Source organism: Simochromis diagramma, unplaced genomic scaffold (assembly GCF_900408965.1).
Source record: "Simochromis diagramma unplaced genomic scaffold, fSimDia1.1 OVJJ01000802.1, whole genome shotgun sequence".
NCBI lineage: Eukaryota > Metazoa > Chordata > Actinopteri > Cichliformes > Cichlidae > Simochromis > Simochromis diagramma.
Window position 1 is genome coordinate 16,648,533 of NW_024387492.1, and position 27,380 is coordinate 16,675,912.

Sequence of the window (27,380 nt, forward strand, 5' to 3'; positions counted from 1 at the left end):
AATGAAAAAAGGAAAATTCACCCAGCACAGAGGAAAACTATCCACACAGATCAAAAGGCTGTTAACTTAAAGCTGTTAACCTTGGGTTCTGTGCTGAACTGACCCAAGTGGTATTATTAGGTGGGATAAATGAACAGTCAATATAGGGTAGAACCTCATGTGGTTTTGACTGACTGGATTTAACATCCTGGATATGGTTGTCAGCGGTGATGTATGCATGGAGTTACAGAATGTACAAGTCAGGGTTAGGAGAACGGAAGAGTTTTTTGAGGTTTTTGTTACAGTAGCCTTTTTTGCAACGCAGTCACCTTGTGAGAGCCAACCAGTCAGAGAATACAGATTTTTCCCTAGCAATCAGATGCTGTCAGAACAGTCTCTAGGCCTGCGTGAGTGAAGCCTTAGATGGTTTGACTGCTGTAGCTGGCTTTGAAAAGCTGACAACTGCAGGCTGTTGCATTTTCATTGGTTTCAGTCATCAGCCACCACGTTTCCCTTTGCACAAAGTACATTGTCTTGCCATCTAACAGGTATCAGAAGATAGCTACATCCTTTATCCTAGTATTATGGGCAGCACTGGTGAGTGACATGGAATGTATAGTGTGCAATATTGCATTGTCCTTGGCTCTTTAGGTTAATTTAGACTAATCATTTAAAGATAACTGGGGCTAAGATGATGCAACAATAAAACTCTGTTCTTTTCTTCTTTATTTCACATATATTTATATTGTTATATAAATTTAACGCCATTCATTCCCCCCCCCCCCCCCCCCCCCCTTTGTTGTTCCCTTACTGCCAAGTCTCATGTCCTTTCCCGGCTTCCGTAGGCATTCCTTCACTGTCAGTTAGTGTGCGGGTGACAGACAACAGCGGTGAGCCTCCAAATCTAAGCTCCAAGTGTAAACTATGGAAGAGATTAACAACATTGAAGTGGTTCCGTGCACAGAATCTGACTATCTAAAGCCGTTCAGGGTGCACTATAGCCAGGTGAGTTATTATTGAGTAATAACGGCTAGTAGATGCTGTTGGATGATGTAGGCTAACCCAACCCCCCCCACCCCCATTCATTTTTTTTAGCATAACATGAAGGCTAAGCCGACCTTAAACACAATCACTGACAGCAAAAATTGGCATTACATGCACCACGACGACAAAAAGAGGTCTGTATTTGGTCTGGTTTGAAACGCAGTTACCTCTGTGTTTTACGAGACAGCTAAGCTAACAGGCAGCTATGAGCTACCATGCTAACGGTAGCCTGCTGCTACTGCAGAGGGTTTTTTTCATGGTTTAACAGAGGCACATGCTTTATATTAGAGCGAGGAGATGTAGATGGCTCGAGTTGGTCTTTTTAACGTGAAAAGAGAGGGGGTTTTTCCGCGCTATTTGCACTGTAAAGACAGGCGAGACTTGTTGATCTCAGCTGTCAAAGTGACCCAGTCTGGTGGGTCTAATAAGGTCGAAGGTTTTGAAAGTTCAGATATGTAGAGAGCTAAGTTGCCCAGGCTTGTGTTTGAGCGACACTGAGTAGTTTTGCCTGTTCATATCCTTTCGGGATTTAAAGTGTTATGCGTGTGTTTGTGTTTTATTGACCTGCAAAAATGTGCAGATCATGGACAGAACATAGTGCAGAGAAACATGCACCTACCTCAGATCAGCATCACTCTTTTGCATTAAGTTTCAATTAAGAAAATATATCTATAAGTCTTTTTGTTAGTATCAACCTCATGCTCCTGTCTTAAATATAAACCATAGTAGATGTGCCTTTATATTCAAACGCTTTAGTTTAATAAGGCTTACCCAGGTATTTTGAGTACCTATATTTGGTTTTTCAGTTATCAAGCAATTTGAGTCAGCATTATTAAAAGATGCAGAGAGGAAAGGTTGAGATTGTTTGGAGGTGTGCAGAGGAGGGATAGTGAGGATATATTGAACAAAGGATGTTGAATATGGAGCTACCAGGTAAGAGGAAAAGAGGAAGACCACAGAGAAGGTCCATCTAGTGAAAGAGGACACGCAGAGGGTTGGTGTACCAGGAGAAGATACTAAGGGTAGGGTGAGATGGGGGGCAGATGGTCTGCTGTAGTGGTACCTAATAGGAGCACTCGAAAGAAGAAGAGAAAGAAGATTGGACTGTTACTGACCATGCCCAATAAGTTTCCTTAGTGAGGATGAATAGTAAATAAGTCAGTATATTTTTTGCTAATGTGATTACTAATTCTGCTTGTAGGTATTTTTCGGACTCTCTTAGTGGCTCATCATCAATTTTAGGTGTGGAAAAAAATAAGCCTACTGAACTTTTTTAGAAGCACTGCAGTTGCACCTGAACACATGGGAAAAAACAGGAGAAAAAAAGTATTTGCAAAAGGAAAGCGACTCCTCTGAGTTTGATTGTTTTGAGAGACGTAGCGTACACTGATGAAATGAACTGATAAGCTTGTGAACTGGTTTTGATTCCCATCCGCAATAAAATTTGGTTTCTTTGTCAGTGCCATAATGATATTCACTATTTCTTCCTATCAGTTACAAATTATTCATTCAGTCATTCATTTAGTCACGCTGTGACTCAGATCATAGTGCCACAGTTATCTCACATTTTTCTGAATATGAATGCAATGCAGTTCAGTGAGGTTGAAATAGCGAGTGCTAATCTCCAAGTCACCTAAAAGAGGGGAAAAATGTTTATGCTCATGTTGATGGGATTCATTTTTTCTAACTAGACTTTGCTATTCCTAGTTAGCATTCAGGTGTAAATATGACTTAATCGTTTCAAACACGTCCTTGTTTTTGCAGCGCTTCTTGTGCAGAATCAATTGTCTTGTAGGTTGATAATATTTATTATCCTAGGACATAGGTGTCTCAGGGGCTTGCGGGTGCAGTTTTAGTCACTATTCATCCATCCATGCCAGCATCTATCTATGATCTATCCACCTTTAGCTTCTTATCCAGGTGGTGGTAAAATAATTTAGGCAGTGCTGATTATCTCTGATCAAAATCTGATATTCATTTTCATCGTTTACCTCACTGCACTGCTTTATATATGCATCTTAAATATGAGAAGGTCTGGGCTTCCTAAAGTGTCCCTGCCAATGAACTTTGATTTACTTTTTTTAGGTTAGCCATTAATAATTTACTATAAAAATTGTCCTCCCACTAAAAGCAAAGTGTGATGACTGTGTCCCGATGGTCTCCTTGCAAAGTGAGAAGTGCTTCCTTACCCAAACACGGGCGGCAGTCCAGGATGAATTTATTTTTAGGTTTCAAAATATTTGTGCAGTTTCTCTGTTGCTGGGCTATGGATATGGTTGTGTAAAACCTGGATAGTGACTGTGGTGCTGAACTCATTCTTAAAACTTAGGAGCTGCTGCGTTACTTACACAGTAGATTATAAGAGCACGTTAATGACATCTGTTTCATGTAATTAGTACATGCCAAAAAAGACTCTTTTGTATATTTTGTTTTGGAAACAAATGAGAAAAAAGGGCTTTTAATTGGTACTTGCAGTGACAAATTGTGGTTTACATGTATGGAAGCTTCTTTTTTGTATTGTTGTTTTCAGTGTAATCCAAAAACTCAAGTACCATGGTACTCTTTTTGGGAGTTTGTCCCATTTGGGGTACACACCTGTGACAGCAGAGGGGGAAGGTTAAGCCTGTCAAGAGGATGGTGGAACGGCTAAAGACAGCAGATGGACAACAAAAGAGATGACGGGTGGACCCTCTGTGTTTCTCTCTCTGTCCTGCCTTCTCTTTCATTCTCATCATTTCTGCCTTGCACCTCAGGAGGGGCTGTTCAGAGACTTCCCACAAAGGCTTTTCAATCATGCCGAGGGAGCATCTCTCCCACAATCCTTTTATGTTCATCTGTACATCTTCAGCTTTTGCTATTGGCCATTAACAGAAATCTACTCACACTCACAGCAACACACTCCAAAAGTACATAATGTCATGCATAAGAGACTCTCTGCATCATTAGTGTTTATTGGTGTTTTGTGTCGCTGCTCTCGCCTCCTTCTCCAAAGCAGGTGATTGTGCTCTGTTGACTCTGGGAAACCCCTCTTATCTTTGTCGCCTCGTGCTGACAGCGAATCACGAGTTGGTGCTTAGAGCGAGATAATTACCTTCTATTTATTCATTATAATGATTTGAAATTATTCATCTAGAATTATGTACCTTGTGCGTCTTTCAGCCAGTGAATGAATATGAGATCTTTATGATCTTGAAGCGCACATTTTCTTACGTGAATGGCTATTTATCTGCTCGTGCTTGAATCACAGCAGTTAACTGATTGCCATAGTGATTATCTGCTTATAAATAAGGGCACAGTTCGAGGAGGATATAATTATTAAAATTATTTGTTCACAACACAATAACAACATGGGTTATCACAGTTTAAACAGTATAGATTTAATGAATAACGGTTCCATCAATTGTAATTATTTCAAAATTTGATTTTACAGGTTTTCCATGAGATAAATACGTTAAAGTATTTGATTTCTTCGATACTCTACGAAACTTTTCTTTCACTGAAAACACTATGTCCGTAACATAAGCACTATGTTATGTTCATTTAGACTCAATTTAGGCTAATGATGACAGAAGATAGAACGTTGGTGCACTATGGTCAGTTTAGTTAATCCAGAGAGAGCATCTAGTTTTTGTTCCCCTGTGAATAAGTTCCAGAAACTAACTAAAATCCACCAGAGTTGTCAAAAAAAAACAACATCAATACTGAAATATTAATCAGTACTAAAAATGTTACTATTGGATACTCAGTTGCAACAGTATTGATACCAACAGTGCTGTCTTGCCTCCTGTCTCGCCTCCAAACAGTAGTGCTGGAGACAGACTGGCAGACAACCCTTCCTTCAGTAGCAGCTGAAGTAGTTGACATTCACAACACTTTATAAGGAATTTTGAGAGGTCAGTAAAGCTCCTGTTTCAAGAAGAATGACGTATTGTGCTTGCTTTATGGTACTACTTTTGTGTCTGGTGAGGCTTAGAGTTAGGAACACGGCGGTTGTGACTGCTTTAGCCTCTTGTCTGCTAATTCGTATCACTGACTTGGACTACTCAACCATGTTCGTGGTGTTTGTACCTTTTGGAACATTTTTAATGGAAGTATCTAAATAAAATAATATGGCTCAGTGTGTGTATGGTACAGACCAGGCAGGAGGTTTGAAGTTTAGTTTGGTGATGGCACTGATGTATACTGGCCTTGATTTGAGGTTTATATACTCTCTGTGGATTTCACTGGAGGACACAGTCAGTTTGTACTTGGAAACTGCGTCCTTGAGAAGAAACTGCACATGCTGATTTCCCCCCCCCCTGCACGTGTAGATGCTTTTTGTTACTTTTAAAACACGTTGACCGTTGTAATGATAGTCCTGCTGCCTTTGTCGAGACAGCAGGGTCAAACAGAGAGACTATAAATGAAACCAGGAAAAAAACTGGAGCGCGCATGATGAGACTCAAAGGGAGCTATTGTATTTGAGGATGGTAGTTAATTTTTTTTATTCTTGCTGCAGCTGTCTGCTTTATAGTCAGCATAGAAGGTGTGTGTGTGTGTGTGTGTGTGTGTGATGGTTATTAGACTTTAAGCACCTAAAAGATCAAGACCATACATCCCTCCCTACAACAGCCATTCACGTACGAGCCTGTCATTTCGGATGGCCAAAGCCAGAGGGACCACATTAATTTCAAGGTCCTGTGTAGCCTGCTTCTGCTTGCCTTGCTCTCTCTCTTTCTTTCTCTGCCTGTGTCTCTCTCTTTCCCCCCGTGGGCTAATCTCTCTGTCGTAATCTGTGTCGGCCATGATTCTCCATCTCCCCTGGGCCATTCAAGCTGTCCCCGCCTCCCCTCTCTCAGCAAGTGGCCTGAGTAATGAGGGGAACCCCGCCATCTGTGAGTGGTGACAGGAGACTAAAGAGGGAATGTGTGTGCGCTGACACATTCATGCAGTGCAGTTTTACCTTATGTAGTAGGTCACTGCTGGAAGATAAATGTGTTGTATCTACAGTGTTTTTAACAGTAATCATGGCCAATTAATGGTGATGTACTGTAAACAAACCATATTCGAGGTGTTTGCTAGTCTCTTTGTGGTGCTGTCTGAAATTGCTGACAACATTAAGGTATTTCTTTAATCTTGAAATCCAGATGACTTTTTGTTCTGTTTTGCTTTTTTAAATAGAAAGACCTTCTTGGATGTTATTTTTATCCTCACTGTTTCATAACCTTGAGTTTGTGTTGTTACCAGAAATGTCTGTATAGTAGTTGCAGCTTACTCTGAACTGATGGTGCACCTTTCCTGCACATTTCTTCTGCACTGAGCAAATTCAGAAGCTTGCTTAAATCAGCCTTTAGATGCATTATTGACCACCTAAGCATTTTTGGCTCCTTTTAGCATTTGTTCCAAGAGATCTGAAGGTTTTCTTCTGAAGGTTCAGTCTCTGTCTTAAAATCTTGCTCAGATTCTTCTTGTTTTGTGTTTCTGTACCGGGAAGTTGACCAGGTTGTTCTGGGGGTTCTCGAGATTATTCAGCTGCCTTCACACAGTCTCTGGTCCTGTGATAGATCTTGTTTTTGTACTTGGCTGTAGGGCCACTTTAACCATAACCTGCTGTAGCTGGAGGACTGGATTATAAAATGCCATTTTATCTCAAAGTATAGCTCTATTGTATATTTTAATGTGTCTGCTGTACAGCAATGCAATGTATAGCCTCAGTTTGACAAAGGCTCAGTTCTGAACAACATGGATGGGTTTAGGGGCCCTAGTGCATACATTTACTTATGCAAATACCCTGCAATTTCCATGTAATATGTTCAGTGATGGCAAAAATACTCCGCCTCAGCAGAGCATTTTCCAGAGCCAAGCATTTTTATAAAGCAACAAGCCACGAGACGTGCATCCCTACCTCAGTCATGACAAAATGATTTATCACACACTCCATCACCATACCAGCTTTGCTTTCATAAGGAGAAGTGAAAGGGCTTGGTTTCATATGATGGCATGTAAAACACATATACTAATTTCTGATATGGAAGGATTTTGTGAGTAATTACACCCGCAGCATGTCTGCAGTGTTTTAATCACATAATATCAGGCCTTCTGAATCTGAATATGAGATTATGTATGACTCTCATTGTTCTATCTTTTTTTTCTTTTTTTAGTTCAGTCAGTTAAAATGTATTGTTTGAATTTAATGGAGATCTGACAAAATAAATCTTCTTTTAATATTTTTTTTTGTCACTGAAATTGGAGTAAAAATGTATTTTTATTTACAGCTGCAATTTTGGAATAATTTATACAATTACATGAAGTTTAAAATATAAAAGCTTTTCATTGTCAATTAATTAAGAAAGGAAAAAAAAACATTTCAGAGGCTTCAGATAATAAATAATTAGCATTTCTGAGTGACTTCATTGCAGTGACTTTTTCACTCTTTCATGATCTTTAGACAGGAATTCCTCTCTTATTTGACACAGAAAATGCCTTCAGTTAATCATTGAGTGTTGCTATCTCTGCTTTAGTATGCAGTAAAATTGCATATGTAAGTGGGCAGTCTTTTACTTGTGGAGCCAAATAAATGAACATAAATGTTTTATGCTTCCATTTCACACCAAATCAGGACAGTTAATGGTGCATGAACAGAATTATCCTGGCTTGGCTTCATGCTAAGGTCATGTGACTATGACCTCTTACATCATGCGCTGGATGCCGTGTTCTTGCAGTAGCTTGCATTTTGTTGATGTGCATTTTAGTTCCTTTGCTTAGATGCAGATTTACAGCACACACAGCTATTGTACAGCGCAAATTATGATATTCACTTGTCTTCAAAATATTTATCAAGCAAAAGTAATCAACATAAGACAGAACTGTCTCCTAAAATGTGAGGTTTTTTTGGTCTTGTAAATATCATAGTTTTGAGTCGTATTGCTATTTTGTTTTTGTTTTTTTGTTTGTTTTTTGGTGAAATCCATATACCTCTTTATGATTAATTATACCTGGTTAGTTCCAGCAATCACTGGTTAGTTCCAGCAATCACTATATTCCTTCACCGAATGCGGTGAAGGAATATACGTTTTATCTCAAGGGATTTGTAGTTCCCAGAGAGTCACTGACCAGTTTGTAGGATGGAGAGACTGGGATCTACGGCATTGTTTTCATTCAGTCATCCATCTTTTTTTCTTCCGCTTTATCCCATTTAGGGTCACAAGGAACACCCGGACAGGTCGCCATTTTATCACAGGGCTCACACAGACAGAGAACCACATGTGCTCACATTCATACCTATGGGCAATTTAGAATAACCAGTTAACCTAACCTCACTAACTGCATCTATTTGGAATATGGGAGGAAACCAGAGCATCCGCAGAACATGCAAATTCTATACAGAAAGGCCCCGGCCATTTAGTTACTACGCTACAGATGAAACCCTGAATGAATGAATGAACTTTTTAAAAAAAAAAGAAATGAGTAACTGATAATATGGGTGCTAAATAAAGCCTCTTCCTTCCTTCCAAGCTTGCCGTTCTCATTTCTTTCTTCTTTTTTTTTTTTTTGGGCTGATTTTGTTTGTGGAACATGCTTTGAAAGGAAATTAACTTCCACACAATCAAGTAGTTGTGATTAAACTTTTCCCTTTCAGATAGAAATCTTTAAATTCCATATTGCAGCTTTAACCACAAATCATGTTGCTACAACAGCAGTTATGTTGTCTGATTGAATCAGTGAAATTAGCCGTACCACCTCCCTTTTTCTTGGGTGGTACTGAAAACAGCTCACTAACACACCGTGTGTTGTAGCTGGGATAAGCCTCTTCTAGTAAAACTGTCATCCCTGCGTTTGAAAGAGCTCGTAGGTGGAGAGGAGGTGCAGCCTAAATTTGAATCAAGGCCATATTTCTTCAGGCATAGAAAATGTAGGCCAACTTTACCATATTTAAACAGCACTGGATGCCGAGATAGGAATATGCTAGGTTAATGTGGTTATTTCACACAGGGAGAGCTTGTTGATGGTACATGAACCAATTATTTAAATGACAAGTAAGAAGTCAACCTTTGGCAGCAATGATGGCCTCAGGTCTTCTTGGTAATGATCCTATAAGCTTGGCACACCTTTTCTTTGGAAGTTACTCCTGCTTTTTCAGCTGTTTTCGGAAAACAGACGAAAAAACGCTGTTTTCCATTACTCATGTAATTATAGCTTTGATGAATGTTGTTTTCATCTGCCCGACTTATTCTTCAGTGCCACTGTATTGGCTGAGTAAATGCTGGAAATAGACAAACATTTTGGTATTATTTCACCTTGAGTATTGTAACATTAGGTCATGCTAGCTTTACACTGGCCTTGCTGTATGTAGAAAGCAGGTTGACCTTGAGCCTTATCCTGACATTTTGACCCAGGTGATTTATCCATGTAGCTAAATGTAGCTTTAGGAATTCAGTTGATTGAAGCAATGACATGTATTGGCTAATACATGCTAAAAGAAGTGGACATGCCAGTTTTTATATTTTCAAAAAGCAGCAAAGCTTAGAGCATGTAGCTTTCCATTGAACAAATTTGGCTTTATACATTTCGGAAAAAACTCCTAAAACCTTTTCCAGCCATTTTTAATGAAAACAATGTAAAAGAAAGGAAACCAAACTTTCAGGATGTTAGCTCATCATTTTACAGATGAGAGTCACATGCCAGACAATGCATGTGTCACAAGCTATAAATTGAAGCCCTGTGATTTCTGGAATATTTTTGTCTGTCTTTTGTGTGGGTAACACACCTCCTTTGCAGCTTGATCATAATTATACAGATGGAAATTTACTGAAAGAGTGAAGCTGCATGTTATGCCAGTGTGCTGATGTGTCCACAGGGCTTTCAAACACAACAACTTCTGTCACTTGAGTGTTTTATTGTTTAGCTATCGGGAATCTCTCTCTGCAATTGCGAGGCAATTGCAAGGCATAAAAAGAAAACACGTTTTTCGTGGTGCGTTTCTTTTGCTTTGCATCTGCAGATGTTTTTATTGGGTGCGCTTTTTTTAATAAGACAACATTAATTGTGCAGCAAATATTCTTGTTAACCAAATGAGAGGGGATTTGATATCTTGTCATGCAAATCATATGAAATAAAACAGGTTATAATACACTGATTGCAAACTGTAGGCACTCTTTATCTTTTTAAACACTTTGATTGACGTAGCTGGAACCCAGCAGTGTTTGAGAATTACTATGAGATCATACTTTTTTTTATTTATGGTGTTTTATTGTCATCTTATTTCTACGCAGAATGGCACAAAGAAATCGTGGGACTTCATGCGGACCCATGACAGGTAAAAAACACTTTCAATTTACTTTTACTGCTCCTGTCCTTTACTTGCATGTATATGTACTCAATACATCTTATTGGCAAACTAAATGGCTAATAAATAATACCAGACTACACAGAAGAGGTAAGAAAACATTAATGTAGCCTGAAATGAGACCTTGACACACAGCATTGTTATTGTTGAGAAACTGTATAACATGCATGTTTATGTCAGGAGAGGTTATTCAATCTCGAGAGCTTGTTTTAAACATAAAGCCGTGCTCAGAAGTTTTCTCATTATTGGCAGTTTTTTTCCATTTGTCAATAATGGCTCTCACTGTGGTTTACTTGAGTCCCAAAGCCTTAAAAATGGCTTTGTAATCCTTTCCAGACTGATAGATGTCAATGACTTTGTTTCTTACTGGTTCTCAGGTTTCTTGACATTGATGACAAGATTTGTTGCTTTATAAGAATTCATAATTTCACAAGTCGGAGCAATAACATTTGTAACGTCACTGGGATAGACTCAGTTTTGGGATTCCATTTCCGAAGTTTAATGTTAGATTGCTTTATTCATTCCAAAACCTGTTTTGATGTGTGTTTAGCATCATTCCAGTTGTGTGCAAGTTTCAGTTGTCTAACTGTTGAGTAAAGCTTTAAGAATTTGGAGGTAGTTCTCGTTTTTGATTATTCCATCCACTTATGCAGTGTACCAGTACTACAGGCAGTAAAACAACCTCAGAGCAAGATGCTACCACCACCATGCTTGGCAGTCGGTCCAGTGTACTTAAGTTTAAAAGCCTTTAGTCTTCCACACATACCTCTTGTCATTCTGGCTATGTAAAACGGCAGTTTCCAGACCATGGTAGGCTTAAGCCTTATTGGTTCCTAGATTGCTCCTGAACATCCAAACCAATTTCCTCTCATCTGACTTCTCTGGTATTTTTTACACCACAATTTTCTGGTTTCTCTTAAAAATGCATTGTATTTGGAGGATCGTCAACCTTAACACACCTTGTTTTGAAGAAAGCAATGCCATGCAATTATACAGGGAAAGTGGCAATAAATGTCTGAACTTTAGTGGGACTCTGTAAGAGAAATATCACACATTTGCGTCAAAGCCGTAATTCCAACTCTCAGTCTGCCATAATGCCCTGAGGTAAGTCTCGGGTTATTTCAGCCCCATTTTGTTCTACTAATGACCCCAAAGACAAGTTCTTTTGAAAAATAGTGCCACAGAGGGAAGAAGCAGTAAACCCAAACCTGCATTTCTCTACCCCATGTGGATATTGCGAAACGGGTTAGTCCCCGTGGGGCATGTATCAAATAGACCCTGGATTGTTTTGCATTTTTGTGCAAGTGTGCATAGCATTTTCTTCTCAGCAGAATGTTGTCTTTCAGAAGAACTAGTCAAAGATTTGAAAGACAGATTTTTTTATCAAAGGCAACATTAGACTAGAAGAGACTGTAGTCAGAATGCTATGAGATACGTTATTGAATACATTTTTTTCAGCTTGTTTCTAAAATTCTTATGAAGATGAGTTTGTGGCGACGTGCACAGTTATTCATCTGCTTCATAAGCGTGCACATTTACCAAGATTTGCGGTTATTTGATAAGTGGCCTCCTGGGGAAATTACAGTAGTTAATAGAAATTTCATTTACCAAGATTATTAAAAGGTCTTTACCTGACAGTACTCCATAAATAAATACAATTAAACTGTAAGGTTAACTGATAACCTGGGTTTTCATGATATTTCATGATGTTTCAGGGTGTATCTGGTTCACAGTCTTTCCTTTTAGCTTCTTCTGAAGGATCCCAAGGGTTTTCCCTCACTATGTGGATTATCCACCTATTCACATGTATTCCACATGTTATGGATTCATCTTCTTGTTGGACAGGCCTCACCTCTTAAGGCCTGTCAATATTTAAATATTGTGACGGTTGGTTGCTACTGGACATTCCAGGCTCTATTTGCCTTGTTAAACCTTTAATGTATTTGCCACCCATGTGTTTTTCAATCGACTGCTGCATATCCTTTGCTCTCATTGGTAGTCACTTCGATTGCTCTAAGATGGGAAAAATTTACCTCTGTACCTGCCCATATCGTTTTGCCCGGGGGTTATTTCTCCCGTTGTCACTTGAAATTGCTCAATGTAATTGATATTCTATGGGCTCTGATTGCCACACAACTGCTAATAGCTCCGTGTGTGGATATTGCCTTAGATATAGTACTTAACTCTGCACAAGGGGAACAATTTACTCTCAGTGTAAATACGACAGTTGACTGTAAAATGTTCAGTGGCTTTTGACTTAGAGGTGCAGATCCTCAATCCAGGAGCCAAAGATTCTGGAAGTACATGCTTCATTAGCTGCCACTTATCTAGAGAAAGTGCTTACTTTGTTTGCACAAGCAGGGTTTGACCTGAAAACTACAAAAACACATGAAACTGAATTGCTCTTCCATGGGACACATTCAGACACAACAGCACAAATTACTTTATAGGTGAGTCATGGATGACAACAAACTCTGCAACATTTTTAAACAGAATTAACAATACCACTAGGGTAATAAAGTATCTGAAGAGTATATAGTTTTACCTCTTTAACTTATTTAAGAAACTGTTATTTCTATAGAGCTTGGAGAGCGTTAAAACTTTACAAAGCTAACTGAAGTTTGCATATTGCCTTCTGAGAAAAGCTACCTGACTGTAAAATCACGCTTGACTGCGTGGAAATGGTTTTTCAAACAAGACAAACATAAAAACTACACTCTAAACTATAATTTAGATCATTCATACTTATGGGACATCAGCTTCATGTCCTTTTTTGCCTGATAGGATGTCCTGTTTTTATATATGTGTATTAAGATGCTTGCTGATAAACCTTTGGAAATAGGAGGTTTCTCATTGCAGAGGTGCCATTCTTATTGGTTTGTAGTCCTTATTTATAACAGAAAGCTTCACATAATGAATCTGAGAATAAAAGACGCCCAGAGGCAACAGAAAAGCAAAGATAAAAATAAAATGATTACTGTGTTAAACCCTTGTTTGTTTGTTCTAATGCATTTTAGCTTGCTGTAAGTTTTATTAGTTCGTAATGTGGCTCTGTTTATGTCAATAAAGAATTTGCATCTTATAATTCATTTTAAAAAAAGCATTTAACATTTAAAAAATGTAATATTACGACACTTGACTCATTTAAACCAAAGCTGGTAAATTAAAGAAGGGATGTGGTTATGTCCTTGGCTCCGATCTGACAGCAGAAGATGGATTGTGTTGCCTTTAACCCATTTTTTTTTCTAGTGGGACTTGGGCCAAATAATAATATCCTTAAACCATAAGCTTTCTACCAGTAGTCACCTTAGTCCTGCGTCTCATACGTCTGCCTTAACCCAGATTTCCCGCTGTTCAGCCAGATGCCCCAGAGAGAAAGCTTAACCGTGCATGAAAAGTCCTGAGTGTCTGTTTAGCCTGCTTCTTGGTTTAACTGTTAGAGCTCCTTTTTTTTCACCAGGAAGCAGTAGAAGAGCAGTAATGGTGTGTAACAGCACTATAAGACCATGACTTGCCACAAGGGACAGCTCCAATGCCTCAGGCCTGTGACCCACTTTTTGTCTACATCCTCCTCACTTGTGTCTTGTGAGGTGATATTGCCCTACAGCGCAGTCTTCTCCGTGTATATCTGTAATCAGCTTCAGCAATATCAGTGTGAAAAAGAAGCTCTAGAAAGATGCAAGGGAGGAGGTGAAAATGGCTGTTCTGTGTTCTCAAGGTGAGAGCAAACAATGGAGTATGGCGAAAGGAGCTGAATAGATAAGTCGCAGAGTTTGCTCACTGGATCCAGATATGAATCAAAGGCTTTTTAATCAGTAACAGAAAGACAGTTGACCTTTTTCTGAAGCTGTTTTCAGGGCCATGAGATGGTATATTTTATGCAAATTTATAAGGATCCCCACAGTTAATTCCAGCTTTGATTTTAACTTGTTATTGCTGGAAGTGCAAGTTCAATTCTGCAATTTTGAACACAAAAGTGTTTTGAAAAAGGACCCAACAAAGCAGCAAGCATGTTTGAATTTGTAAAAATGGCAAACAGTTAATGGCTGTCATAGTTTACAGGCCTACTTGCTGCTACATTTATTACCTGGTGTAGTCTCCTTTACCTTTTTTATTAACTTTAAGTATGCACAGTAGAGGTGTTTTTAATGACTTTTTAATCTGTGTGTGCTATGATCTGTGTTTGTACCAATAAAAGTGAGGTCTGTAGTTACTTTTCCTTTGATTTAATGCACACTGTAGGGACTAGACATTTGTTTTCACTGAAGGTTAAATGAGGTAGTGGATTTAATAAAATAAACTACAAAGGGAATGATCCCGTTTTTAAGAAGGATTAACCAGTCAGCTGACATTACACATGTTTGAAAAGGCAAAACTGAAAATCTAAAATGCAAACAGACATTAACCAAGTATCAGCCCAGGAGCTGCAGCTAGGTGTTGTACCAGCAAACTCTTGGTTCTTTCTTTCCATGGGAAAGACAGGGCAGGGCTTCCTGCCGCCTCAGACGCATCCGCTTTCCCAACACAAACCCCAGGCCTCAAGTCGCCACAAACAGCAACAGTCAGACTCTCACACACATACACACAAACACACTCGAGCGGTGACCCACCTGTGCCTATAGAGCTCTTTGGGTGCCAGTGGCGAAGCATATCATGCTGACCTTCCTTCTATTTTATCTCCATATCCTGCTTGTTAAGAGTCATTGTGAATATCAGCAGTGAAGCAAGACTCTTATTTTAGAAATCTGTTCATTTTGGCAGACCATTTTATTTTTAGTGGCATGTTATTTTTAGGTCTTTGTAACAGGAAATGTCTAATACAAAGGTTAAGTCAGGGGTATGATGGTTCCGTTTGTTTGTAGGTTATGATTTTTGTTAAACACTGAGATGTGTATCTGCCTGAATGGCACAGAACTACATAACATTTTGTATATTTCAGTTTCTTTTCCCCAACTTTCTTTTTAATGTTAGTAAGGGTGGATTTTCTTAACATGGGCATCTCAGGCAGATGGCTTTTTTTTTTTTTTTTTTGCACAGAAGCCCCACACACCTGCTTTTCACATCTTCTATTTGTGAAGGGTAACCAATTGGACGAAGGTTTATTTAAATGGTGAGTCTCTGAAACAACTCGTTTCAGACAGAGGATGAACTGAAGGACTAAGATCCAGTAGACGATTAACCAGGATTAATTATAAACTGCAGAGTCAAGTAAAACTACTTTCAAGTGGATGAACATTGTAACGGAAACCAGACACAATGAAACACAGGTACGATTGTTTAGCCTCAGTCACACAGACATAGTGACGAGAAGCCCCCCCCCACCAAGTAGCATCTTGCATTAAGTTTAAAGTCACGACATTGCTTGCGTCGTGCAACGGCTGTGATGTCACTATTTATGGTGGCTTTATACTGGTTTTTGAGAATGTGCCAGGTAAAGAAATTCGGTAGAGTAGTAGTTTTTACCAGGCGGTCTTTTGTTTTCAGGAAGTCTAAGTATTGGTTGTCAACTGGCAAAAACCAGCATTTGGACCTGACGTTTGACCACCTTTATACATGAATCCAGGGTTCTTTGACTTGTGCATGTTTTAGACTGGTGATTCCATCACAAGGGATTTAAACATTAGTTCACCACTGACTTATTGCTCTCTTGAACTTGACGTCACTGCACCAGTGATGTGTCATTTTGGCAGGTAGAAAACATGTTCTTTGAGAATAACATTTGTTTAACTCTGCCTTTCTCCCACACCCCAATGTCTGCAGTGTATCTGTGCTGATCTTCAACACCACCTCACACTGTTTTGTCCTCGTCAAACAGTTCCGTCCAGGTAAGTTTTCTTTTTCTGTGTTCACAAAGTGGCACACCAAAAACACTGCAGTACAGTTTATTCAATTTCATTATGTTCACCAATCTAGATTAAGTTTGGTATACATCCTATGGGCATCCTGTGCATACTTCTTATTCAAATGAATGGAAGCAACAATACAGACTCATAAATAGACTGCAGGAGGTCCCATTACGATGCAGCCTAGCCTCCTTTGTTAGTAGTCACCAGACTTTTCCACATTGGCGTTTATTAAATTCAAGGACACCTGGGCACTGATTTATTTGTTTTGTCCGTTTGTTTTGCCATTTTTTTTAAGTATTTATCTGCAGTGCACAATGAGATTTTATTTTAAACACTGAGCTCACGATAGAATTTATCAGATAATAAATGTTTAAAGATTGAAAAGTAGCCATTGCAGTTAAAATGAGCTTTTTTTTACCCGAGTGTATTGGCATTTTCTTCCATTTCTCCCACCATCAGCTGTATACATGTGTGAATGGGAAAAAGCCAAGACGCAGCCACCAAAGTCTGCTGAAAAAACCGAGGAGGGTGCTGCAGAAGCCGCGACGGAGTCTCAGGAGGGCCAGTCAGCCTCAGAAGGGGAGAGCTCTTCTCAGTGGCTGCCTGCCTCTGCGGGGGTCACCTATGAGCTCTGCGCTGGCCTGGTGGACAAACCTAACCTCTCTCTGGAGGAGATCGCCCGCCAGGAGGTGCTGGAAGAATGTGGCTACGATGTGCCAGCTTCCAAGCTGAAGAAGATTACTTCTTACAGGTTAGTTTTTTGGGTTTATTGCGCATAATTCAAAAATAATTTACAGCTGATGGTTTGTGTTAGGAGCACTCGGTCAAGGTCAAGGTCTTTTGTCAAGTATCAACTCAAATCACAGGAAAGTCTCAGTGCAATGTTTTTCATTATCTTATGTATCTTATCTACTTTAGTCACTCCCACTGGATTTCTTGTCCCTTAACAATTAATTTCCTATTGTCCTATTTTGTTATAATTTCCTTTAATTATACATTCTGAACTTCCTTGTGCAGCATTTACTAGGAAATAACCTACATTTGCAGTGTTTCAAACTTTTAAATGATATATACTGTAGATTATTGGAGCACACACACAAAAACTCCTGTCTGTTGGAAAGGCTTTGGAAAGCTTTATGGATGGATTTTAAAAGGTGCCAGACTGAAAGTGTTAGTCAAATCATGTGTGCAATTTTCCTGTGTGATGATCTGCCAGTGAATAGCAAAACCAGTGCTCCCCTTATCCTGAGCACTGGGAGTAAAGTGAGTTCTCAAAATTCACTTGGAAAATAAAGTAAGAAGACTTTTTTTTTTAAAGACTTAAATAACCAGGCAAATATTATAACTGTTTGCCATTTTACTCTTTCAGCTAATAGGTACAGCCATTGAAAATGAGCTTAGTCTATAAAAGCTGTCATTGTTGGATTGGTATATGATTGTTTATTAACCTCATCTAAATGAACATTTTTCCACTTATTTTTTCACTAGCTGCGTGAACATGATAGGTTAGATTATATCCCAGCTGATATGTAGACAGGGCTAATATATCAGCCAATATTAGCTGACATATCTGTATCTGCTTTTATAACGGACAATAAATAAAAATGTAAGAACGTAAAGACGAGAAAGGAGGAACACCCTTCACAGCCATGCTAGTGCTGTTGATGTTACATAGTTTATCCACCAGAGGGCACTCTCCAACATTCCTGTTGGCAATACTTGTTTGGAAACGCAACAACTATCTCATCCGAGAGTTGGGCAGAGCGTAAACGATTAGTCCATCACTAGTTATGACACTAAAACAAGATTATTTTTAAACTGCATTATCATAATATTTCAGACTCATAAATACACATAACCAATCTGTTTATGCTTCATGTGTCTTGAAAAGGCTATATCGTATTTTTTTCAAATCACTAAATATCGGTATCGATATGGGTCTTAAAAATCATATATCAGTCTGGCTTTAAGTCGGATCATTCTTTGCTCTATATATGAATGTTTCTTGCTGTGATTTGGTGCTCTTTCACTAGTTTAGTCTGTAAAGATGAAAAAAGTGCCTGACAATTACCCTTACAGTGGTTTAATAGTGCATTAATGCTGTTTGGCAGTAGCTCAGAAGAGCACCTACTGATCAGAAGGTTGGTGGTTTGATCCCTGATTGCTCCAGTCTGCATGCCCAAATATCTTTGGGCAGGATACCAACCCCAAGTTGCTCTCCAATTGATTCACAATCCAGTGGATGCACAATCTGATGCTTCCATTGGATTGTGAATGTGTGTGAATGTTAGAAAGGCATAGAAAAATTGCTCTTATGAATGGGTGAATGATGCATGTTGAATAAAGTGCTTTGAGTGGTCAAGTAGAGAGATTTATAAGAACATTACTTAACAGTCTTTGTGACAGTGCAGGGTTTTTTGTATGGTTTGTTTTTTTGGGGGGGCGGGGGGGGTTGGAGGAAGTTCTGAAATTATAAACTAAAAGTGCACAATTTATATAAGTGACCTGGAAATAAGCATTAGGCAAGTCATCCATCTTTGTCCATGTATTATTAGCTGAGTAGAGCTTGAAGCGGCAGTGAAAAGACCCAGGAGACGAACAGTCCCACATTAGACAGCAGCAGCTGGACAGCTTTGAGTGATGACTCTCATAAGGACGCTTTTGATATAGCTTACACACCACCTCCAGCTCTGTTGGTGTTGTCTACGACCATTGTTGTGTGTAGACTGCTTCCATTATACAGACGGGGATCATCTTAACCCTCATAACACCTATGAGGGTGTTTCTGACAGAAGTACTCAGTATACTGAAGCTCTCTGCTAATAGCAGGCAACCTGAGGGCACTGTCGCCTGCGGCAGAGATTTAATATTTTATTGAAATGCTAAAGAATTTATTGTTTTTACACCATATGGGGTTTTTTTTATTATAAAGAGTGAAAGACAGATTTACAGAATTCAAATGTGACTTTGTTGAGTTCTTTGTTTTGGTCTCTAAGAGTGTTGTGTTGATACTGAAGCACCAGCACAAGACACTCAGCCCTGTTTAAAAATGAAAGAAGATGTCCTTTTAGATTTTTTATTTTTTGTCTCTCCTCCAGGTCGGGTGTAGGTGTAACCGGTGCCAAGCAGACCATGTTTTATGCTGAGGTGTCCGATGACAACTGCGTCAGCCCAGGTGGAGGTGAGCCAAAGGAGGGAGAGCTTATCGAGGTGGTCAAAGTCCCGCTGCACGAGGCCATGACGTTTGCCTACGACGAGCGTATACCCAAAACCATGGGCGTCATTTTTAGTTTCATCTGGTTCCATAATAACATGTCTCCTAAGTACAAGATCTCCACCAATGTGTAACTAGTATTAAAATAAGCCCTCTTTCTACAATTTATTCCAGATTAAATCAAACACTGGCCCAGCACACTCACTCCTCCCCTTAAGGCTCTTCATCCTGTATTGCCTTTTTGCTTATTGGTACATGATGAAGGGTGGGCCCCTTGTCTTGTTGCCAGCTGGTATCTTTAAGGTTTGTCCTATTAGCTTTTTTAAAAAGACAATTGTTTTATGTGGTCCTAGTGTTTTTCCTAAATACAAATATGCCATAGCTGGTTGTCACTGGCACTTTTTCTCTTCTTTTTATACGTAAATCATTCATTTACTGTGCCATTTGTTATCAGTGGCTGCATATCACAGATTTCATTTGCCTGCCCTTAATTAAAGGAATGCTCCACTGTTTTTTAAATTTTATTTTAATGTAGATATTAAATATTATCTACATGTTAGTGTTTTTAAAATCAAAATTTGGTTGAGAAAAAGGCCTTTAATGTTCTTGAAACTTTTTCTCCATTGCTAGTTGCTTTAGTAAAGAGAATTTAAAGCTCCAGTATATATGATTTCATAATACTGTAACAATATTGTATTTTCTATTATTATGTGGAAATACCTCAAAACCAGAATGGAGGCCACTGAAAACCACTGTTCGACTAAATTAAACCCAGTTTCAAAATGATTTGTGGTCAATGCACTGTATTTCTATTTTCACACATTTTCGCACATGATGAGAAGGCTTGCAAGTGAAAACATTCCTCTTTCTCACCTCTGCTACATTAAACGGCTGTCAGTATTCATGATTAACCTCTAATGTGCCGCTGGTTACCTTCAGTTTGCCAGCATTTCCACTGAAATCTTGAAAGCATTTTTGCTTTCCTGAAAAAGTCTGACTGTGACAATGCAAAGCACATATACAGTAGCTACTCTTTGCACTGTTTATAATGTAAAGATAGATAGATGAGGTTACAAAAAGCAGTGGAGTATTCCTTTAATCCATGATCCAGTAATGCAAAAACTATACTAGTCAATCATGGGGCCTTGTAATGATTGGGGTATTCAGGGATGCCCCATTTAAGTTCTGAATCATAGCCTTCAAGCAATACTTACCTAAGTACTCCAGGCTGAACAATCGTAGTATCATTGAAATCAGCCCTTATCCTTTTCATCAAATTCTTCGTGAAGTCAAACCAGTTAACATTAGCAAACACTTACCTCTGCGCAGAGGGCCTCAGTTTAATTAACTCAATTGCGCTGAAGCAAGATCGTGATTAAAAGCAGCCTATTTGTAGTTGGAGACACTTAAATCCACTTCTGGTGACATCTTCACACTGACGTGTTAAAGGCTTTTTCAAGCCTGTAGCACATCAGTGGCGTCTCAGACAAACAACAGTTTGTTTCGTTTTTTATTTTGTATGTTTGTTTTTTAGAGTTTTGGAGGAACTCAAATGTATACTGTTGCGGACATGATGTCTTAAGGCAGTAGCCTCTATTTTTCTGATTTTTAGATTGTTTATTTTTTGCACACAACATCAAAGTTACATTATGAACCCATAAATCACATCAATATTAATTAGAAAAATGTTCAGAAAATGTAACCCATGTGAAAGTCTGATTTTTATAATAATTCATTTGCAAAACTCACATGCTGAAAACCATTAATGCACAAACCTGCTCTGTCTCTTATTGTATGCTTCTGTACACTACATGCAATTCACACTGAGTACCTGCTGTAAACATAACATTTATTAAAAGTTGATTGGAGAATGCTTTTCAGTTGTCACTTATAGGCCTAGAGACTAGTCACCGAACTGTGTATTCCCTGACCAGTTGGTGAGTGATTCCTCGATGTTGTTGCCTTTTTTGTGATTGCTTTCATCGCTAGCAAATTGTTGCAGTCGCCCTTAGTTTTCATGGAAGACACGGAGATGAAAACACTAATTGACCACCAAGAATCTGAGAAAGAAAAAGTGGACTACATCCTGGACACTGGGAGTGGTCCCCTTCAAAGTAAAAGTTGTGCCTTACCGTTTACACCAACATCTTCCAAAAACCACAACTTTTACTCTGAAGACCAAGACTATCCATTTGTGTTTACATTGGACTCTTCACAGTTTCAGTACCACTTTTCGAACAGTTTTCAGGTGTTGGCAATATGTTACGCACTGTATACCTCTCTGTAGCCGATTTCACCTCACAACTAGCAACAGCCTCTAGCAACCACTCGCCTACTGATTAAGAAATACCCATTTTTCCCTAGTGACCAATTATTACCAACAAGCCACTGACTGGTCTCTTGTCAGCAGCCTATAGAAACCTTAACAATCAGTGGTTGCTGGAGTGACCAGTGGTTGCCAGGCTCCTGCCAACCAGTCTCTTGACTTGTATGACTGGACCCTTAATGGTTGAAGTGGAAAGGGAGGAGCCGGTGAACAATTTTCCTCCAGTAGGAGCAGGCTAAATAGTTGCTGCGCACTATTTAGCAAAAAGCAACCTGTTTTTTTTAGGCAGTGGATCTGCATTCGTAGCTTGGGTTGTTTTAGTGTAGGCAAAACTAGTTTTAGGTCAGTGATTTGTAACTTGTAATGCTGCAGCTACTGCGACAGTTCGAGTCACCTGCTACTATAGTAGTTCTCTGAGTGAACAGCTTGCCATGTTCAAGTTGAAATGACAGTACCCTGTCAAATGTCACACCCTACACAAGTAGGTACTTGGTTTACTACATCAAAATGAATATTCATAAGTATCAGAAAATGAGACGCACCTCTGAACTCACAAAGTGATTCTCAACAGCAGCTTCTTAAAATCTCAGGTCCAAATAGTCCAATCTTTGATTATATTCAGAGTGGATCTCTGAATGTGATGATGACCAGCATGTCTGTTACTATATTTTCACATTTCAAATTCACTTGCAGCTTCACTAACTAGGCAAGAAAGTTATCACTAATACTATAAAATGTTAGTGTTTTTCTTCACTCAAAAAGGGCTGGTACATCATTCATTATTTAATATGTGAGGAAGAGAACCACCCCACCTTGTAGTTTTGTTAACAAAAAGTACATATATAGATGTACAAAAACCGAAGCAAAGCCAATACTGTCTTAAAAAATTCACCTTCAAAGACACATTTCATTATATTAACGTTAGTACAGTAATAATAATAAGAGAACTACACTTTGAAACAACCATTAATAGAGCTGAAATCCTTATGATGCACCTGCAGAAATGTTTTTTTTAACTTCAGAAATGCAATGACTGAGTACAGATAGTGACAACAAGCTTAAAGTAATGCAGTGTAATATAACAGTAAATCCTATATTATATACAGCCACATTTCTGTACTTCTAGCATTACAGACAACATTGTCCAAAATCAGCACCTCTCTGAAAGAAGAGCACTTTTAGCTTTAGCAGCCAGGTGCGCATATGAATAAATACTCTAGGTTAATATGAACAATCAGTCTAGCATTTTTTTAATGCTTTTCAAGCACCAAGAACAGCTGACAATCAAAAGTTCAACATTAATTTTTCTTTAAACCTTATGCTTCTTATTCACTTGGTTTATGTCTATGTTTGTGAGGCTCTTCTCCTCTACATACTAAGAAATCAAGCAGCGAGAAGAGCATAACTTTTGGGCATATCCCTATAAGTGTGTCATGGAGCCACCTGAAATTCCGTCACCCGCGCAGATTTAAAAAGTCAAAGGTTGTATTTTATTCCACACACTGACGCAAACATTTGGGGAGTAACTTCCACCCAAATAGCTTAGAAAAATATGCATAATCCTAAAGCCATAAATATAATTTGTTGAGCTTCTTTGTCCTTCGTCGACCATGGATCGTTCCTCGATGTGCGATTGTAGAGTTTGCTCAGACTGCTTGAAACATTTGCTCAATAGGTTCATATTTTCTCTCTCAAATGCATTTACTTTTGTGAGCGTGATATCGGGACACTTTGGAAAAATGTGGAAAGCACCTTTGGAAAACCATGAGATTACTTATTAGTGTTACACATTGTACCCCTAACAAGACTGCTGTATGCTGCCTGACCAAGACAAATTTCAGTATTTTGCATTGATGACAACGTGCACTTGCCGTGGGCTTGTTTCTGTAAGGTTAGGGAATACCCCAGCATTTATTTCCATCCAGAGTTCTATTAGGATTTTCCAAAGGTTTCATCATTGATGATGGGAGAGTCAGACTGCTGTATAAAATCTTCTTCAGCAAAGATCCTCAGTGTGGATAAAGCGCTCTCCAGTCTGCCGTACCCCTCGAATTTCCCATTCCCATTATTGGGAAAAACCTAGTAATTCAGCGCCTCACCCATGCTCGATGTTTCTTCCTGTTAAATAAAATGAGTTTTTCCTTCCCAATGTGGCCAAGTGCTTGCCCTCTGTATTATTTTAGGCTCTTTACCTTACCTTACCTCAAGCAACTTGAGGCCACCAATGTTGTGATTTCGCAATATATAAATAAAATGGAAGTTAATTGACTTCAGTAGCTTCAGGTTGTCAGCTGACCTTTTTCTTGGGGCACGTAATGTTCTCGAACCTAAACCTGACCAACTGAAGCAACTTCAGGTCATAACGCTGATCTCACAGGATGTTGTGTGGTAGGCATTTCACCTGCCTGTTCTTCCCCAAATATTCCCATCAATCTGATGACCTTTTTCCATTGCTCCAGAGTCTGATCTTCATGCTCCCTAGCAAATATAAACCTCATTTAAGCCACGTTTTCTTAAAGCAACGTAGCTTCCATTGAGCTCTCAGTGTGCACTTAGAAATATTTACCTTCACTGTTAAACATATCCTTGATTTCTGCTGTTGATCTGTTTTAGTAGTTTCACCATGTAGGCCAATAATTTGACCGTTCTGAAATGGACTAATGGCTTTTCCACAACCGCAGAATATCTTCAAACATGGTTGCTTGAGAACTGCATTGGTTAGTGTTGGATAATCTGTTAGCAAAAACATATTAATTACTGCAGTAATAGGCTTTTATGTGTTTCCTTAGTTAAATTCAGATGTGACTTGTTTTGGCCAGACAGTGTATTATATGTTCTAACATCATAAATTGCTGTTAGCTTTCAGAAGTTACTCAACACTTCTGCAGTCCCCTTTCTCTCATATGACAATCGTACAGCCCTTTGTTTTGTTTTTTTTAGGTCAAAGTGGATCTCAGCACTTGTTGTTTGGTTTACTGGAGAACCTCAGTGAAGGATTTCCAATGGTGCTCACAGTTTTCCATTGTCTTGTTCTCATCTAGTATGGTGGAGTATAATAGAAGTATCACACTTGTGTCTAGAAATAACTCATGAAATGTGTTAGCCATGAGGATTCAAGGCTGGAAGAAAAAAATATTTTTAGAAATGTGTTTTACCAGTGTTTGCTTCTGATTTGGCTCAACGTAAAAGCCATTTTAACTTTAAGGAAAAAAAAAACTTTAAGGCCAGTCTGTAACTTTTAACGTGCCTGTCAAAAGTGAAGAGCTGCACAGTGACTTCTCTTTAGGCTGAAATAGATTTGTTTGTTTGTTTGTTTCAGGCAAGTATTATCAGGTGATTATTTCCTAACACTTTCCCTTCTAGTTGTCAAGAGTATTTGGTGAACATTGCTGAGGATTTGCAGCAGCATTATGACTCACTGACTGAAAATAAAAGTACCGTCCATGCGGGTGAATAGCAGCTGCAAAGTGGGAAGGATCGTGTCAGATGTCTGCTAATGTGATTGATTGGTGCAGAGAATTCGGTTGCCAAAAGAAGCACAAACAGAGTGGTAGCACTTCAGGTTCAGCTGGTTCGGCCAGCTTCAGCCTGTATTTGAGTTATTTTAGTTTTGTTTAGCCTGTGGAGTCAAAATGTATTACGTATTCTGTGTTATCAGGCCTGCTGTTAATTTTGTACTTAGGATTTTTTTTTCCCCATTGATTTTTTTTTTTTTTAATCAGCTTTTGTGTAATCTTATTTAGTTAGAAACAGCTGTGTGTTTCTGTGTTAAACACACATCTTTTGAGTGTAAAGGCAATCTCTGAGGTCTTTTTTTACTGATTCAACACTGGTGACTAACATTATTCTTGGAGACTTATAGGAAAAGTTTCACAGTTTTGGAGGAATGTGGTTATTAGCCCTTTTTTTTTGGCGGAAATTAATTGCAGACTGATGACCTGTCTGGGCAGTTACAGGGATAAGGACTAGAAACAGAGGAAAACCCTGACACAATGCTCCCAATAGTCCAGGCCTGGGACCACCACATACACACACAGATCTTTTTTTGCATTTAATGCAAATTATAGTAATCACTATACTACGGAGCAGCGAACAAGAGACGTCAGAATATGAGAACAGATTCTCTTCTAAACTGTGAAATGTTTTCTTCACACTTCTGTGTAACGAACAGGATATCGTGTCCAGACTTGAGTTGAGTTTTGCTGTTTTCACAAAAAGACATTTCAGCCATCTTTTTTTTTTACTTGTCACATCTGAGAGAACATTATGCATTTACATTATTCAAGTCGTTTTTGCTCAGTTTTTAACTACAGTCATTATGTCTTTGGCTCCAGCACCTTCAAACCGTGTACCTGAATGCCACAAAGAGGGAGCATTTGCTGCTACTGCTTCTCTACTAGACGTACTGGTTGCATTGTGCTCTCTGTGTAGACACTCAGTTAGCTTTGGCTTGCTGATAACTGCTGGCTGCAGCTCAACTTCATTGTGTCGGCGCCACAGTGTCAAAAAAGCAAATAAGCACGTTTCGTCCGTTAACTGTCCCTTTAGGTCTACCAGTGCAACAAGCCTAACCTGCCCCTCTGCGACAAATCTAAACACATTTTTGACAGTTTAGAGTGAGCTTGCAGACTGTGCTACAGGTAAGCCATATGCTACTTGTATTTAATATACAGGAAAACTCATATTTATGGTAAGCAAATGACTGAGTATTTCATTCTTGCCTATGCTGGATTTTCAACCACTTGCCCAGCATTTCTACCTCCATCACTCAGGCACACAACAAAGGTGTTTTGTGTCCGTTTGCTTGACCCTAAGGTGTTGAAATTCTCAAAAACAGATCAGTAACGTGGGAACCCAGTGGTTCCCTGTCACAAAATACTTCATTCATCAGTACTTTTATAGCTGTACCCTGCCCCCATGGCTATGCTGTAATTGCTTCTTCAACTGTGATTGTTTTTTTGTTTTATTTTGTTAAGGGTTCGTGCACTGTTTGACAGTCTCTTACTGTATTTTTTGATGATCTGAACAGCAGAAAATACATTTAAAGGTGCTATGTGTAGTATTGAGTTATTGAAGAAGGTGTAGTACTGTTAATGATTTTGTATTAAGTCCAAGACTAAGTCACTTTTGCTTCTTAATTAGCAGACTGGTAGCTGAATATTCGGAAGCAACAGAGGCAGTGAAGGAGCTCAGTGACTGTATGTTGTAGCACATGTTATTCTATTAGGCAGTGAAAATCCTACACATACTACCTTTAAGTGAGCAAAGTACTCTTTTTCTTATGGTAAAGACATAAAGAAATTTGTCCAGTTGTGATTTTTTTTTCTTCCCTTTTTGGTGTCTTAAACTGAATTTGTGTTTTTAAGAAAATATTTTCAGAAAAAGGTACAGGTATGAACATTGCATATTTATGAATTTATCATGTATTTTATGCTTTATTAAAATGTGTATACTCATTGTGGGCAGTGTTTTTAGTAATGTTTCGATTTTGTTAATTTATTACCTAAATGTTAAAATATTTAACTTTCAAAACATGACACTTGGTACAAACATACAGGATATTTAAATATGATACTTTGCATGTGCACTGTGTTCGATTAAACTGCATTAAATTCAAATAAAAATGGGTTTGATGCCCAAAGTGTC

At 38.7% G+C, this 27,380-nt stretch overlaps 1 protein-coding gene across 1 annotated transcript; it reads left to right on the top strand.

The window, feature by feature from the left end:
- Positions 1-803: 803 nt before the first annotated feature.
- nudt14 (nudix (nucleoside diphosphate linked moiety X)-type motif 14) lies at positions 804-27,380 on the top strand. The gene is made up of 5 exons (XM_040017652.1): positions 804-984; positions 10,275-10,318; positions 16,109-16,173; positions 16,654-16,945; positions 19,293-27,380. The coding sequence occupies exons 1-5, from the start codon at positions 904-906 to the stop codon at positions 19,540-19,542; spliced, it is 732 nt and encodes a 243-aa protein (XP_039873586.1). The 5' UTR covers positions 804-903; the 3' UTR covers positions 19,543-27,380.

What these genes read in the sequence shown, in the direction of transcription:
- nudt14 (XM_040017652.1), top strand. Translation starts at nt 904, where the DNA reads ATGGAAGAGATTAACAACATTGAAGTGGTTCCGTGCACAGAATCTGAC. An exon ending in TTCATGCGGACCCATGACAG is followed by an intron (nt 10,319 to 16,108) that starts GTAAAAAACACT and finishes CAATGTCTGCAG; the next exon opens with TGTATCTGTGCTGATCTTCA. An exon ending in AAGAAGATTACTTCTTACAG is followed by an intron (nt 16,946 to 19,292) that starts GTTAGTTTTTTG and finishes TCTCTCCTCCAG; the next exon opens with GTCGGGTGTAGGTGTAACCG.